General features: G+C 37.5%; 1 protein-coding gene across 1 annotated transcript in view; it reads right to left on the bottom strand.

Annotated features, from left to right (window-relative positions):
* POSH (SH3 domain containing ring finger posh) overlaps window positions 1-17,316 on the bottom strand; it is a 372,146-nt gene that overhangs the window by 104,414 nt on the left and 250,416 nt on the right. The window contains exon 10 of the mRNA XM_090379928.1: window positions 13,440-13,827. Coding sequence (XP_090236054.1) covers window positions 13,440-13,827 — 388 coding nt within the window. The remainder of the gene's footprint in view (window positions 1-13,439; window positions 13,828-17,316) is intronic.

The following is a 17,316-nucleotide window of genomic DNA, read 5'->3' as shown; positions in this document are numbered from 1 at the left end:
ATGCTTGCAGCACTAATTGCCTCAATTCCCTGAAGACCAGAGGTGCAAACAATACATTCCTAGCTGTCTCTCATAATCTCTTCGCTATATGGAAATTTATTTCGATCAATTTTTTTGCCAAGGTTTGTCAAAAGAGAAATGGGTCTGTATGCTTTGGGATCAGATTTATTTTTGTAAGGCTTGTGAATAATTTTGATCAAAGCTAGCTTCCAGAGATTAGGAAAAATCCCCTCAGTAAGGCATTTGTTGTACATAGAAGTATTTCTGGAAAGATTTCAGCAATTTTTATAATAACAGCAGCATTTTCCACAAGATCTAAACCTGAACATTTATGGATATTTATTTTTTTCTTTAGCTTGGGAAGAGTCAAGAGACCCCGCTTCATATGAGGAGTGGTAGGTTGAGTTGCTATTCCTAATCGATATTTGTTCTGGAGTTTCTGTGGTAAGATCGTCTAGGGGAAGCAAGTGATCCAGAATAGCATTAACTGAGTCATTCCAATTAGAGGTTTCTGTATTGTTGTTCAATACAGTGTTATACACTTCATGAGAGTGAAACTTGTTTTTGCTAATTTTATATAATAGACCACAAGGATCAGAATTTCCTGTGGAGTGAACTAAGTATTTCCAGGAGGCAAGTTTTTGTTTTGCAATTGTATTTACATATTTTTTCCGCTGGCCTTTATAGATATTGTTTAGTCTGGTGACTTCTGGTTCAGGCCAAGACCTTCTCCGTTGAAAGTCTCTGGGTGCTTTGTGTACTTTTTTGTGCAGAGTGGAAAGTTCAGCTGTCCACCCATGGAACTGTAGTATGCTTGCTAATTTTCTTCTTAGTGGAGCGTTCTGTAGCACGAAGTAAGGCAGCCTGTACACAGAATGCATATTCTGAGGCATTGGACTGATTCAAAGACCGGCGAGTGTCAAGGTTAAAATCCTGTGAATTGAAGATGTAAATAAAGGTTATTTGATGGTTTTGAGAGAAAATCTTCTAAGATCTTTTGGAGAAGGAGATGTACCTGTAGTATTTGGAAGGAGAGATACCTTAAAAGTGATTGCTCGGTGGTCACTGTTTGTGTAGTCAGTAAGTATGTATGGTCCAATCAGAGATCCTTGAGGAAATGGCAGGCATTGAAATGGTTAAATCAATGTTTGATTTTCCATGGACGTTTGAGAAGGTTGGTTGGGTAAGTTGTGCAGATTTAAATTGTAGGTGAATAAAAATTCCTCGAAAAATCCTACTTCTGTTGTCCAAGACACTGCTGATCCATAAGAAAGATTGAGTTAGAATTAGTTGCAATTATTAAATATGTGGGATTTAAAGTAGCAAACACCTGTTCTAGATATCTTTGTGATAAATTAATATCTGTTGAGGGTGGACAATATAGTGACAGTAAGTAGAATGAGAAGGTTGATGTAGAGACTAAAATACAGGTAGAATTTTGATTACACAAGCCAGAGATAACAGTGATATCCAGCTTTGTTGATTATGATGATGGCACATTTAGGATGTTTCAGAGGACTGAATAATTCTTGAAGTCATGGGATATCCCACAACTTTTGAACATTGTCCATAAAAGTGCTTAGAGACGTAAGGTTTCTGAATGTATATAATATCAAATAAATTTTCCATTCCAATGAGCCTGATCTCATCAGCAATGCATCTAGTGTTGTGCATTGATCTACATGATTGTAAGTGGAAGGGACAGTGTGGTTCGCTGCCTAGCTACGCAGAGAGAGAGAGAGAGAGGCACACTGCTCATCTCTGGTCTCGAGATTGCTTGTATCGCTGGTTGTTCATTATGATTACCAAACGATGGCATTACCAAGAGACCTGCGGGCCAGATAGCTGTGTTTAGATATCTTTCTATATTGGGATCTTTGATCTTAATCCGGAAAGAGGTAGAGGATGGATGCCTGGTGTGGACCTTGATGGTGGATACTGGGTATGTCGAGCTGCTTCAGAAGGGTTTCAATTTGTTCCACCCCCGTTTCCAGGAATAGTTGACTTATAAAAATACTGGAGGGCCTTGACCTCCTTCCTCTATGCTGCACTGTTTTAATACCTAGTGTGTTAGGGACTTAGAGGGGAACAGGTATCCTGCGTGTTATCAGACACTCAGCCTAAAACACCGATGGATCCAATATCTCTCTATTACAGAAGGTTTAGGAGAAGTCCGGTTGGCCTGCCTCCCTAAAATCCACTCATGCACACCTTCTCGATGGTAAGCCCTGTTATGTCACTTAGGTGGCAACGAAAAAGTGTTCATTACTGACAGTCCTTGAGATTCTGCGAATTCCACAAGTCTTTCACCTCTTATTTCTTTCACCAATTCCAAACGTGTAGAGTGGTTCTCTTCAAGACGCCTGGTCAGCCTGAAGAGGAAAAGACCAAACCCTCCAGCATATGACAGCACGACAAAAGAAATGGCCCTCACTCCCCAGCAGCTTTCACTCTCCCTCTTACGGCAGCGAGAGGATCAGAGTGGAAGCAGAGGGTGCTAAGAATCTCTGGGTACGACCAGGCTGCCATGCACGGAAACTGAACTTGGCCTGTTATAACGTAAGATCACTCATTGATGAAGACAGGATATTAGAGCTCGAAGAGGAATTAGAAAATGTGAATTGGAATATCATCGGTTTAGCTGAAACAAGAAGAAGAAATGAATCACTTATAAGTTTATCAAGTGGAAATCTGCTGTACACCAATGGAAACAGTGAAAGGAGTGAAGGTGGAGTTGGGTTTCTGGTCCATAAAGATTTTAAAAACAACATTTTGGAATAACATACACGTATAAGTTATAAATCCAGTTTAATGTAAGAATACAAATATATTAGTATATATTTGTATTCTTACATTAAACTGGATTTATAACTTATACGTGTATGTTATTAAAAACCATGGACCCCAGTACACCAGGCCCATTCGTTACTAACATTTTGGGATTCAAAAGTACATCACCAAGGATCCCAGTATCCAAGGGTGTCAAGACTAATACTCAAGATTTCTAAGAGGTACAAGCTAAAGATTATAATGATTTATGCACCAACATCAAGCCATGATGTACACCGAAATTGAGAGTCTTCCAGATGAGCAGAAAACCCACTACACTATTATTATGGGGGACTTCAATGCTAAGGTTGGAAAAAGGCAAAACAGCGCAGAAAGAGGAACTAAGGAAATTTTGGAATTGGTGAAAGAAATAAAAGAGGTGAAAGACTTGTGGAATTTGCAGAATCTCAAGAACTGTAAGCAATGAACACTTTTTTCAAGAAAAGGGTGAACAGAAAGTGGACATGGAAGAGTCCAAATGGATTAACAACTAATGAAATCGACTTCATCCTCAATAACAGAAGATATATTGTGAATGATGTTACCGTCCTGAATAAGGTAAATGTTGGAAGTGATCACAGAATGGTAAGATGTACACTTGATATAGATGTAGGAAAGGAAAAAACTGACTCGAGTAAATAATACAAAAGTCTTTGAGATAACAGAGGAAGAGAAAAAGCAGTATGTACTGGAACTTAAGAACAAGTTTGAGCTTCTGCAGACTGCTCAGGACCAAGATATCAACGAGGAATACTACAACTTTCTGAAAGTGATAAAGCCCAAGAAACCTATAGGGAAAAAGAAATCCAAAGAAGAAAAAATTAGTCAAGAAACACTTGTCATGATGAACAGAAGACGACAAATGAAGAGCAAGAAAAACACTGACAGGGAGAATTTTGAGTACAGTAATACCCCGACTTACGCTACCCCGACTTACGCGAACTCGGAGTTACGCGGTTCTTGATTTTTTCGTTTGGCAACGCTGCCGCCCACTATCTTCAAGGTCGTTTTTCATATGTTATCAATATACGGTGCGACGGCGGAGATTGAGAGCGAAAGATGAACAAAATTCAACTTTGCTGCTTTTCTGTTTTTTATATCAGTGAAGGGGAAACACATTTCACCATAATAACGTAAAAACCAAAACAATTCCAGCTATCGGTATAATCGCAAATGCAATTAGATCGAGTTTACTACCAGTTTATAACAGATTTCACTAGCAGAAACGCAACTGGATTTTTATTGTTTTATGGTAGTAACCCCTAGAAATGTGAGGTGTTAATAGTGTATCTCTGCCTTTATGGTGTTGTTTATTCAGTTGCTACATGCGCGCAGCTTTGTTTATGCGTATCAAGCGTGCCTCCTCGTTTTGTAATTGTGCTTTATTCCTTAAAAATGAGTAAAATACTTAATTAAAAGGTGTGAAAAGGAAGCGTCCTGGTGAAGACACTGCAGATTCAGAGAGAAAAAGAAAAGCAATTATCGATAAACAGAGGCGGACTGGATCAAAAATTCTTACCCGGGAAAATTTATAGTGGCCTCATACTATGGTTTATGGCCAAAATCACACTGGCCCACGGGGTTTCCCCGGTAAGGCTTATGGCCAGTCCGCCTCTGTCGATAGAGAAAAAATATGAAATTGTGAAACGCTTTGAGCGAAATGAAAGACCATGTGATATGACAGGCCTAAATGAACCAACGGCGAAAAGCACATGACAATTGCAAACTTGACAGGTTGAAAATTGAAAGGGCTCAATTGTAAAGGGCTTAAAAATTTTAGAAAACATAGACTCCAACGAAGAACGCGTTATAGCTACAAAGCAAGGAATAAAAAAATTATTAGCTTGCTACTAAGAAATTCTGCGTGAAAAAAAGAACGCGCTGTGTCGTCAGACGAATTTGTTAGATTTTATGAAGCCATCGACATCGAAATAACTTTTTAACGTAAGTCATTTGTTTTTTTAATACATATTTTGTATTAATATGTATAAAGAACTGCAATTTTATTAATATTTTTCTTCTAAACTAGTGTTTTTGTTAGTCCTTGGTCCCAATTAAGCAAAATTTATATGTATTTATATGCAAAGTTGTACCCCGACTTACGCGAATTCGACTTACGCGATTTTCGTCGGACCCACCTATCGCGTAACTTCAGGGTATTACTGTATACAGAGTTATGCAAAGCCATTAGAAAGAGACTCAGAGAGGACATAAGAAGATTTAACACAAGAAAAGTATAACAAACATTAAGGGAAAACAAAGGATTTAAATCAGCAGCCATGAGCAGTAATACAGAAAGACAAATGATACTGAAACTGAAGAATAGCAATGGTGTACTTATAAACAGCAGAGAAGGCATAATTCATATCTAGGAAATAAACTCATACACCGACCATTGAACAAATTTACTGTAACTAAAATTTTTACAAATAGTATAAAAATATAATATAAAACAAAATATTTACAATAAACTAATGATTGTATATTGCGGAATACTAAAAACTGCAATAAAAGATCGTTTACAATAAAATAAGCTAAAATATAGAATTAAAAGCGCTAAAAACCAGGAGCTTTCGAGAGCGTCAGCTCTCTTGTTCAACAGTAATGACTTTCTGCAACATCTCCTTAAATAGCAGGTTCACGGTACCTCCACACGTGGTATTTCTCCACGTGGTTCAATCAGCACATGGTCAGAACCGGAAATGTCTCGGGTACGTAGCAAAGAAAATCGTTCATCCGAACTTAATACAATTGTTTCAAAAATAGGATGAATACGCATGCCTCTATCTCTATTCATGGTATTCTTACTGGATGAACAAATCCGTAAACCCTCGAGCCATTTACGCTCCCAGTATCCATGTGCACGATCCAAAATAATAGCGTCCTCCGGGGAGATTTGATGCTGCTTCTCCCAAAAATGTTCGGCCACGGCAGACTTACTGTAATCAGCGGTTCTTATGGCATTTAAATGTTCCCCCCAGATGATCCCTAAGCCGTCGTTTTGTTTCCCCCCACATAACACTCTCCACAATCCGGGCATTCTATTCTATAGATAACTCCGCTACTGAGATCTTTTGGTATACGGTCTTTGACCTGAGACACAGCTGTGCACAGCCTCCGCCCAGGAAGCTGTACACAGCGTGTCTTATAAACCGGTAAAATTCTTGCCATATGCTCAGTAAGGCCAGGATAGTAGGGGATGTATGCGGTGGCTACTGGGACGAACGACTCCCTACAACTCCCCTCCCTCGTTTAAATCAGCAGCCATGAGCAGTAATACAGAAAGACAAATGATACTGAAACTGAAGAATAGCGATGGTGTACTTATAAACAGCAGAGAAGGCATAACGACTCCCTACAACTCCCCTCCCTCGTTCGTCCCGGTAGCCACCGCATACATCCCCTATTATCCGGGCCTTACTGAGCATCTGGCAAGAATTTTACCGGTTTATAAGACACGCTGTGTACAGCTTCCTGGGCGGAGGCTGTGCACAGCTGTGTCTCAGGTCAAAGACCGTATACCAAAAGATCTCAGTAGCGGAGTTATCTATAGAATAGAATGCCCGGATTGTGGAGAGTGTTATGTGGGGGGAAACAAAACGACGGCTTAGGGATCATCTGGGGGAACATTTAAATGCCATAAGAACCGCTGATTACAGTAAGTCTGCCGTGGCCGAACATTTTTGGGAGAAGCAGCATCAAATCTCCCCGGAGGACGCTATTATTTTGGATCGTGCACATGGATACTGGGAGCGTAAATGGCTCGAGGGTTTACGGATTTGTTCATCCAGTAAGAATACCATGAATAGAGATAGAGGCATGCGTATTCATCCTATTTTTGAAACAATTGTATTAAGTTCGGATGAACGATTTTCTTTGCTACGTACCCGAGACATTTCCGGTTCTGACCATGTGCCGATTGAACCACGTGGAGAAATACCACGTGTGGAGGTACCGTGAACCTGCTATTTAAGGAGATGTTGCAGAAAGTCATATTACTGTTGAAGAAGAGAGCTGACGCTCTCGAAAGCTCCTGGTTTTTAGCGCTTTTAATTTTATATTTTAGCTTATTTTATTGTAAACGATCTTTTATTGCAGTTTTTACTATTCTGCAATATACAATCACTAGTTTATTGTAAATATTTTGTTTTATATTATATTTTTATACTATTTGTAAAAATTTTAGTTACAGTAAATTTGTTCAATGGTCGGTGTATGAGTTTATTTCTTAGATATGAGTTTTCCCGCCCTCAGAGGCCTCTTTCAGGATAAGGCATAATTCAAATAGCAGAAGACTACTATAAAGAATTATACAAGGAACGAGGGAATGATGCCAGCAGTGGGGAAGATGGATTGCAAAGTAGCAACACATATGACATACTCAATATTCTTCCTGATGAGGTAGAACATGCATTGAAGAAAATGAAGAATCAGAAAGCCCCGGGGGAAGATGAAGTTACTGTAGAGTTTTTAAAATTGTGAGGAAGATACATAACACAAAAACTAGCAAGGCTCTTCACAAAGTGCATTAGAAAAAGTGTGACGCCTAAGCAGTGGAACAATGCAATCATAGTTTTGATGCATAAGAAAGGAGATAAATCAGAAATTGGAAATTATAGACCAATTAGCTTGTTATCCCACATCTACAAGTTGTTCACAAGGGTCATTACTAACAGATTAGAAAGAATACTTGATGAGAATCAACCGAAAGAGCAACCTGGCTTTAGGACAGGATTCTCAACTATGGATCACCTTCACGTAATATCACAGCTAATGGAGAAAGCAAATGACTATAAAACACCATTATGCCTGGCATTTGTGAATTATGAAAAGGCATATGACTCCATACAGCATAAGGCAATGTTTCGGGCACTGCAAAGACAAGGCATAGATACCCCATATATTATGATTTTGAAGAAAATATATGAGAGTGCTACCTCCTTTATTAGACTAGACAAAGACAGAAGAAAATTTAAAATCGAGAAAGGAGTTTGACAAGGAGACACAATATCTCCGAAGCTGTTTACTGCTGCCCTTGAGGAAGCTTTCAGAAGATTAGACTGGTCGCAGAAAGGAGTCAATGCGAACGGAGAGTACCTAAATCATTTACGATTTGCAGATGACATTATGGTCATAAGCCACGATCCCAAAGAATTACAGGAAAATCTTAATCAGTTATGCACAGTTAGTAAGGATTTTGGACTAAAGATGAATATGGCTAAAACAAAAGTAATGATGAACAAGTATGCCACAGAAAGGGAAATAATGATTGAAGGAGCAGTAATTGAAAAGGTGGAGTCATATACTTATATGGGACAAGTTATTAGCTGTAATAATGATAAATGGCTGGAAGTCAAGAGAAGAATAAATTTTGGATGGATAGCATTCAGGAAATAGTTACATACTGAAGAACAATATCCCAGTTTGTCTGAAACGTAAAATAATGAACCAATCAATGTATACTCCCCACCATGACTTATGGAAATGAAACTTGGGCACTCACCAAAAGAATGGAAGAGAAGCTGAGAACTACACAGGAAAGAATGGAACGAATTATATTGGGAATCAGACTGTTAGATAAGAAGAGAAACACATGGATTAGGCATCAAACTCAAGTAAAGGACATTCTTATCAAAACCATAGAACTAAAATGATCTTGGGCAGGACACATAGCTCGAAGACATGATGACAGTTGGACTAAGAAAATAACAGAATGGTACCCAAGAGGAGCTAGACGAAAACCTGAAAGACAAAGGCGGAAATGGATAGATGAAATTCATGAGTTTTTGGGTAGTAAATGGATGGCCAGTGCTCAAAACAGAAGGAACTGGAAAGTTGCCGGAGAGGCCTTCATCTTGCAGTGGATTGAAAATGGCTGATGATGATGCGTTAGGCTTAGAGCCAATAACGGCATCACGATTCTGATCTGGTTGGGTGAAGAAGGTCTCCTTGACTTGCTTGCGAGGAACTTTACTGCTGATAGGTGCTGAATTCATCGCCCATGCTCTTGGTTCAACTGTCTTCTTGAAACTACTTTCAAACTGCATGTGGTGACCATCAGACGTATTTGTTGCATTACTGTTCATTTTTGGTTGGAAGTAATGCTGTTGTATATTCACTGCAGCTGTGTTTTGCTGCAGATAGCTTGATTTGGGTTGCTTGGATTTTTTGTAGTTCAGTTCTGAATTTCTGATGGCCACTTTAGTCGGTCTTCTGGTGTTCTGATGCATTATTTCTCCTTGTGGAGCTGGTAACTGGTGTGTAGTCTGGTTCGGTCGATTTAGCTGAGAGGGTCTGTCACCACTTAATAAGGAATCTGGAGTTTTTCTTTGTGGAATTTTTTTTGATAAATTCTAAGTAGTCAAAATTCCTTAGCAATTCTTCTAGAGGACTAGAGACCTCAAAAGCAGGTTTATTATTATTAATCAGCACCTTAGATTGCTGCAGTGCAGTCTCAGTAGGCACAGAAGACATTTCAGTATGGCTTCCCTTTTGATTATGGCTTCCTTTCCTTTAGTTGAGCTATTCCAGGTTCTTAAGTATATCTCAAGAGTATTGGCTATTCTGTTAATACCTTCAAGAATCATCTCAAAGCCATTTGTTTCCTGCCCTTCTCTGTGCAATATTAAATCCTCAAATTTCTCGAAACGTTGTACCCAGTTTTCTAGTTTTTTTCCCCATTGGCTGAGATATATATTTTTAAATTATTTATTTCACCAAGACAAGTGACATGGGATTCTGAATTTTTTATTTTTATATTTCTGTTTTTGGGGTTTTTGGTACCGGGTTCAAAGATCACACAGATTGTGGGTTACAGGCTTCTACTGCTCTGGGCCTCCTCAGTTCAGATATGCCATCCAAATCAGCCAGTCTAATAATTGTATTGTTATTTCGCATATTCTTTGCTTTTCTAAGTGTTTTCCTCATTGTGATTTTCCTGTACGGAAATCTGAAAGTGCCAATGGTGCAGGTCGGGGAGTTATTTCTAGAAATTCTGGAGCTACATTTAGTTGGCTGAGCACCGGAGGCAACGTGTTGGCCTGTCTCTTAAGCATTTTAATTGTCCACATTCCTTTCCTAGGTAGCTAGAGGATTTAAATTTCTTCATGCTTGTAGGCCAAATGGAAATTTCCAAACAATTGTTTACAAGCCCCAAAGATACTTGTGGCATAGATCTATACTTGGACAGAGCAGGAATTTGAATTGGGGGGAAATTCCTAAGGGACTTGATTGGATTATCCCGACAGCAGAATGGATACTAGCACTACTGACCTTGGAAGCCTATTGTTCCTGAATTCTGGCAAGCAGCAGTAACATTATCAGCAGTCTAATATTAAATTTAAAAACTGAAAAATTGCACTGTACCTGTTACTTGTGTAATGAAATGGAAAGGACTGACGTACAGCTTACACTTCCTGGATTCTGTTGATGGATTCCAAACATGGATCAGTTTGGCGAAGCTAATACAAAAACGTAGTACCTTAACTGGGAGCAGAGAAACATGCGACCTGATGCTTCACCTTACCAACCGAACGTTACCAAGGGGAATTCAAAAAATACTGCTAAATAGAAAATTTCACTATAAAGAAGTTTGTTAAACAGAGGTTTGACTTGTATGTCAAAAAGTTTTTTGGTGCCCTCCTGAACTGCCACCCGTAAGCGATGCTTACCTAGCCTACCCACTTGCGGCAGCCCTGCTTGTGACCACAGCTGTTGTTATTTGGTTTTTAGGAGCATTAGCAACTAAGGCCATATTGCTCCGGGATATGCGGTGGTCATTCCCTGACCTTTCTGCATCTGGTGGCGACGGGCTCGAACCCCGGTCTAATCAAGAAGCGTGTGCTACGCACTGCTGCTCCTTCCGACCTGGCTACAGAGGCGCTTTGTGACCACAGCAGAACACAGGTGATGACAGGACACCATATGGTTCCATCTTGCTGTTACAGCTAGATATTGGTCTGTTCTGGTTAATTCAGCCCTTGGGTGACCTTGACCACTCTTCCTGTCTCCCGAAACTGCTTCCATAGTACCGAGACAACACTGTGTGACACATTAAGCCACCCTTCAATGAGCTACTTCCACTTGCAACTGCCCAGGTTTAAGTTATCCAATGATCCACCATCTCAAAGAATCATCTAAACGACAACTTTTTCATTCTCAGTACTGGAGATGTGGCTATCTCACTGAGCAAGTGAAGAAACAGGAATGAAGTGATGTAGTTGCAACCAGTGTTTTTAAGGGATGAATAATTTGCATAATGTGCAACTCTAAGATGGTAGATCGATTTCTATTAGTTAGTGGATACTTGAAATTTGAATGCCAGGGTTCCTATTATATCAAATATTCCCTTTTGGCAACACTGTTCAGAATAAAATATTCATGAAAATCATTTTGTTCTGTTAATTTTGTCAAGCAGTGTAGTTTAGTTTACATATACCTTTCTTTCGTATTACCTAGCCTGTTTTCCACTTTTATTTCTTCTAATTTGCATAATTTTATATATTATATAAAAGGAAGAAAGTAACAACTATAAGAGCATTTAATGGACTAGGGCCAATGATAGACAGAAAGAATCCAACAACCATAATGAATATAACAAACCATAAATCACATACCTATTACTTATATCTTTCTGTATATATCTTCCTTTTCAGCCTTAACCTCATAAATTTATTCTAAATTTTCTAAAACTTTTTAAATCCTTTGTTTTACCTTAATTTCTTGGTTTCTGCTTTGCATCAGAAACAGAGACTACACTGTCTTCTTTTTTTGCAATCTTGGTGGTTGACTCTTGAAAATGACAGCAGGGTTGTGCGTTATATGATAATTTTCTGTGTGTGTGTGTGTGTGTGTGTGTGTGTTTTAACGTATACTGTGATTTCTTTCCATATACTTCTTTACTCTTTTTCTGTGTCTCTTCATTATAATTCTCCATATTCTACATTCTCTAATATCAGTCTATTGTAATGTTTAATCATTTATTCGATGAATTAATCACTTCTGTTAAGTTTAAATTTACTTTACATATTATTATTATTCTTCATTGTTCAAAATTTTTGATTTTTCATTTGTTAATAAATGAATATTCATTTTTGCTTGTGTTGATGTAAATGTATAAGAACAAATTTTAAAATTATAAAATTTGTTCTTATTTATACCTCATTACATAAGTATTCATGTTAAGGACAAATTTTGTTTCGTTATTTATGTCAGAATTTTTTTTTATAGTAACCTGTTTTTTTTCTTCTTCTTCTTGTTCTTCTTTTTTTAGAAATCACGAAAATAATAGGCAAATGCAAGAGTTGTGCTTTCAATTAAACAAAAACTTGAAATTATTCAAAATTTTGAAAATGGTGCATCCATTAAATCTCTAAAGAACCATTATAATATTGGGAACCAAACCATATGCGACATTGTAAAAAATAAAGGGAAGCTATTAGAATTAAAATCGACATCGTAAAACATAAATGCATGTCCAATATGCATTACTCACATATTGGACACACCAGTAGTGTGTGGTGACTTTTTCATTTTTTTATCTATCGCCATACACTTTACGTAGGTTGCTGAACATTTTTCGATACAGTAAGTCCCCAACTTATGTAGATTTGGACTTATATGACTGAAGATTTCAGTGAAGGGATACACATTTCACCATAATAATGTAAAAAACCCACAGAACCCGGGCTATTGGTACTATAGCAAATGCAATAAGATCGAGTTTACTACCTGTTTATAATAGGTTACACTACAGACAAGCCCGTTAACCTGGAAAGTGCAAATTGGTTTTATTGATTTTTGGCAGTGACCCCCCCCCCCCCAGAAATGTGCTTTAGTAAAATGTGAGCTTGCGTGGCGTGAAGTTCTTTTCAGAAAATTTTATTTTGACCGTTATCATGGTGCCGACTAAGAGAATAGGTGACAGCGGTACTAGTAAATCTATCAAGAAAAGGACAGCAATCGAGTTGGATCAGAAAATTAAAATAATAAGGATGTATGAAAATGGCCAAACATTAACAAGTATTGCATGGAATTCAGATTTGTCAGTGGCAATGGTGAACACAATGAAGGAGAAAGAATATGAGAAGGGGTAAAGCGATCGGCACCAATGAAGGTCAACTATAATAACCAAGGCTACGAATGAAGGTCAACTATAATAACCAAGGCTACAAAATACGTATCAGTTTTTACAGTACAATAACGTGTTTTTTCTTCCCTTTATGTTTTCTTTTCTTATGTGCCACTCCAGCTACTTCACTGCTGTCCCCAGATAAAGTTTTTAATTGAACTAATTAAAAATATATAACTATTTTTCTTCATTCTTCTGAGGACATTATGTGGTTTTTGTAATTTTGGCATATTAGGGATATGGCAGCAATATTTTATTAGCCATTCCAGACTTACACAAAACTCGACACGTAAGAAGTCCTGAAACGTATGTCGGGGACTTACTGTATTTTTGGATTAACCGGGAAATCGATTATCCGGGAATTTCTTTTTACCATCCATCCCGGAAAATCGAGAGTCTACTGTATTTGATGAATTCATACATTTTAATCAAAATTATATACCAGTCTTTACTGCAGTGAAATTATGAATTTTATTCATACCTGTGTCCTGGGAGTTGCAGGTGATGCTGAAGAGGGAGACGGCTGAGGACGAGGAGGTCTCTGTGGAGGAGTAGCAATAGCAGCCACTGATCGAGCCCATTCTAGCAAACCAGCTGCAACTGATGGTCGAGTGTCCTGTATATTGCCATATCTAGGTCTCATGTAACTTGTAGGTGAGGTGTTATTTTGATTGCAAATGCTATTGCTCTCTGGACTTGGACTACTAGCAGAACTGCTTGGCCTGGATATGTTCTGTGACTGAACACTAGGAGGTTTGGGTCTGGGAGGAGCTGGAATTAAGGGACCAGAGGTAGGCTTTATGCTAGTAGAACGAACACTGGCCACTGAAGAAGAAGCCTGATGATATTGAGCTTGAAGAACTGATGACCTGCAGTAGTATTTGATTTAAGTAAGTGGTTGAGAAGAAAATTAGAACATTTTCAATTAATACCATCTTTTAAAGATTAAAGTAAATGCCTAAATGAAATAAGGTCATTGAGAAATGTGTTAAGGAATGTAATCTTTAATTTGTGTTTAATAATATTCATGAAACTGGACAAAACAAGACTGATTCTCATTATATAACAATTCCACAATTCAGAATTATTTTTCTCTTCTTATTCTATTCTCATGTCTTTATGAGGTATGATTTGGGTTGTTTGAATTAGTGCTGTGGAGAGTGAGGTCATCATGCCAAAAACTACATGCATTTTAAGACAAGTTTGTGTTTTCAAATGAAAAAATGTGAGGAAAAATCCTACTCCAAATCCTACACTTCCACTTCAAACTAGCTACTCAGCTCTGCTTGAAAATGTCTAATAAGTGCCTATTAAGCTATTATCATTAACAGGAATCAAATCTGAACCTCCCTAAGTTGATAGCAACTGACCAAACCATTAAGACAGGCCCACCTTCACATAATGCCAAAAGCACTACACTTGGTCTTTATTCCACCCTCCTAGGGAGAAATCAGTGTGAAGTCTGTAGTATAGTGTAAAGTATATTTTCCTATGTTAGAGTAATGAGACTTGAACTAGAAAAGCTCCATATTAGAAAAAAAGGCACTTTCTGATATACCCAATGGAAAGTGGTTGCAAATAAAATTATTGGTAACATGGGTAGACATCAATAAATACCGTAAGCTCAAGCCCATACACTGCTGTCAGTCCCTGCTGATTTCTGTGGTATAAGCTGCAATAAAAACAGTTTACATGAAGATGTAAACTCCACTGGCTGTGGTTGAACATAATAGTATAGAGAGAATATATTTACTTATAAAATTATGTATCTGCACTTCTCAGTAAATTGAAGTTTTCTTGAAATTTGGTGGAGTGATGTGATAAGTAAATCAATTTTTCTTGTAGGTTCTAATCTATAAACTAGTAAGATATTTTGGACAACTGTAACATACTTGTATACATGATTTTGTTGCTGACTGAAAACTATTAATAAATTTATAATGGGAATAAAAATATACTATCAGTATATTTACATTTCAAACCCAATGTGATTAATTAATTCATTTTGTCCTGGCATATTTGGCACATTTCAAAAATTCTTGTTTTTTGCCACAATAGCCAATGTCTGCAAGATGTTCAGAGAGTGGCAATGATTCAAGTGAGTGGGAAGCTAAAGCTAGGGAAACAAGTTTAAATAACTTCAAGGTATGTATCAGGTTAGTATACTACAGAAGAATATTTAGTCTTATCTTGGTCTATAGTAATGTCGGGAGCATTGTCAATGAAATGAATAAATTCAAACACCTGGTTTGGACAACTAATGTTGACATAAGAGGGTTAACAGAAACGTGCTGCCACCCAAAAATTGGTGATGAGTTTCATTATACAATATATATAGGAATGACAAAGAAGATAGAAAGAGTGATGGGTGATGCTTCTTATAAAAAGCAGCCCGTGGGTGAAAATACCTATTACTATTATTATTAGCCTTCTATATGGTGCATGGAAGTCTGAGGCTTATGCTGCATAAGCCAAAAAAAAATTCCCGAGTTACCGAGTTACCGAGAGAGAGAGAGAGAGAGAGAGAGAGAGAGAGAGAGAGAGAGAGAGAGAGAGAGAGAGAGAGAGATACAAAGGAATCACCAAGAAAAAGAAGAAGGATGATATCCAGCTCAGGACCCTGGGTGTGCCAAGCACTTACTCATCAGATGTGAGCCCCTGAGGTTGTTTTGTAGAGCCACAGGTTATGCCTGCCAGCCTAGAATCCAGGTGGCATAAGTTACTTAGAAGCAAAGGTATAATGAGAGTAAGAGTAATCTAGAGACTAGAAAAACGAGAAGAGTATGAAGAGAGTCTCTACATGTAGATGGAATGGATGGGCAAATTGTATATAGATGAGTTTAATTTGCACCAAATTATTTAAAATAAGTAGGAGGAAACTCATTATGGGGAACAAAATTTTTAAATAAAATAAATGACTTGTTGGTACCCAACACGTTAAAAAAAAAATACCAGGGTTAAGAATATTCTAAACTTGATCATTACTCAAAAATCAGACGATATAACAGGGCTCACATTTGAGAAATCATTGGCTAATAGTGATCATGCAGCTATTAGTTGGGAAGGAGGGAGGGAGGGAGAGGGAGAGAGAGAGAGAGAGAGAGATGCAGTAGTTAAAAGCACAGGTTTTAATTTCAGGATATGAGACTATGATAGTTTAGGATGCTACATGGCATCTATCAACTGAGCAAGTTTCAGAGCCAGGGTGAATACACTAGAACAGGCCTGGGCAAACTTTTTCGCTGAAGGGCCACATTAGGAATTCAAAAAGAAGGCACGCTGCACGTAAAATACTATTTTTAGATATATATTATTTGTTATCATGAAGAAGAAATATAACAAAAAAAAATTATTCTCTAACAATCAAAAATTTAATGAGATGAATGGAACTGTTTTACATCTTTTAAAATTTTTTTTAATTTCGGGTGTCAATTTTGTAGTTGAGATTCTTAAAACTGCTTGTAAATGTTCATCGGTGATGCTTGATCGTAAAGAATTTTTATTTCGATTCATGATGGAAAATGTTTGTTCACATATGTAGGTTTGTTCACAAAAATAACCAACATTTTTCGGGCAAAATCTTTTAAGTTTGTCGAATTTATCCGAATTAAGAGTACAGTAAACCCCCGCTATTCGCAGGGGTTACGTTCCTGAGAAATGCCGCGAATACCGAAAACTGAGTTATGGCTCCCATAGTAATAAAGGGGTTCCATTCCAAAGTATGAAATATATAAGAAAAACTAGTCTAAAATTTTGTCTATGTATGTATTATATGTACCTTCATAATATGACTATGTACATAGACAGTACATAGTGAAATGCAAGCATAAGGCATCGAAATGAAAATAAGAAACAATTTAATATTAAATGTAATATTTATTAGAAATATCAAAAATCTTTCAAACCAATGCCTTTGTTAGCTAAAAAACTTATCCCGCCAGTGCTATCATCAGTTTCGCTAAAGTGTTGATAAAGGAGTTTTGCCTTTTCACGAATGATGAGTGAACTTAATGGAATTTTATTTTGAGTTCGGACTTCTATCCACAGATTTAAAGCCTTTTCCATTTTTTCTAATTTAACATCACGAATTACAGAGCAAATTTTTGAAGCAGTTAGTGCGTTTTCACGGACGCTACGGCAGATTTTTTCTTCCGATTTCTTGATTGATCGTACTGTTGACTCATTGATTTTATAATGTTTTGCCACTGAGGAGACACTTTCACCATTAGAAATTTTGTTTAATAACTCAATTTTATTCGCTAATGTCATCACTTTCTTTGATATTTTCACATTTCCCTTGTTATTCGTAGCCATATTTTTGTACGGGTTAGAAAGAACTTGTCGACAATAAAGTCACT

The sequence above is a fragment of the Mastigoproctus giganteus genome, chromosome 8, assembly GCF_048544385.1.
Source record: "Mastigoproctus giganteus isolate SK-2022 chromosome 8, ASM4854438v1, whole genome shotgun sequence".
Classification (NCBI taxonomy): domain Eukaryota; kingdom Metazoa; phylum Arthropoda; class Arachnida; order Uropygi; family Thelyphonidae; genus Mastigoproctus; species Mastigoproctus giganteus.
Note: the sequence above shows the minus strand (reverse complement) of the source record. Positions and strands in the feature narration are given on the sequence as shown.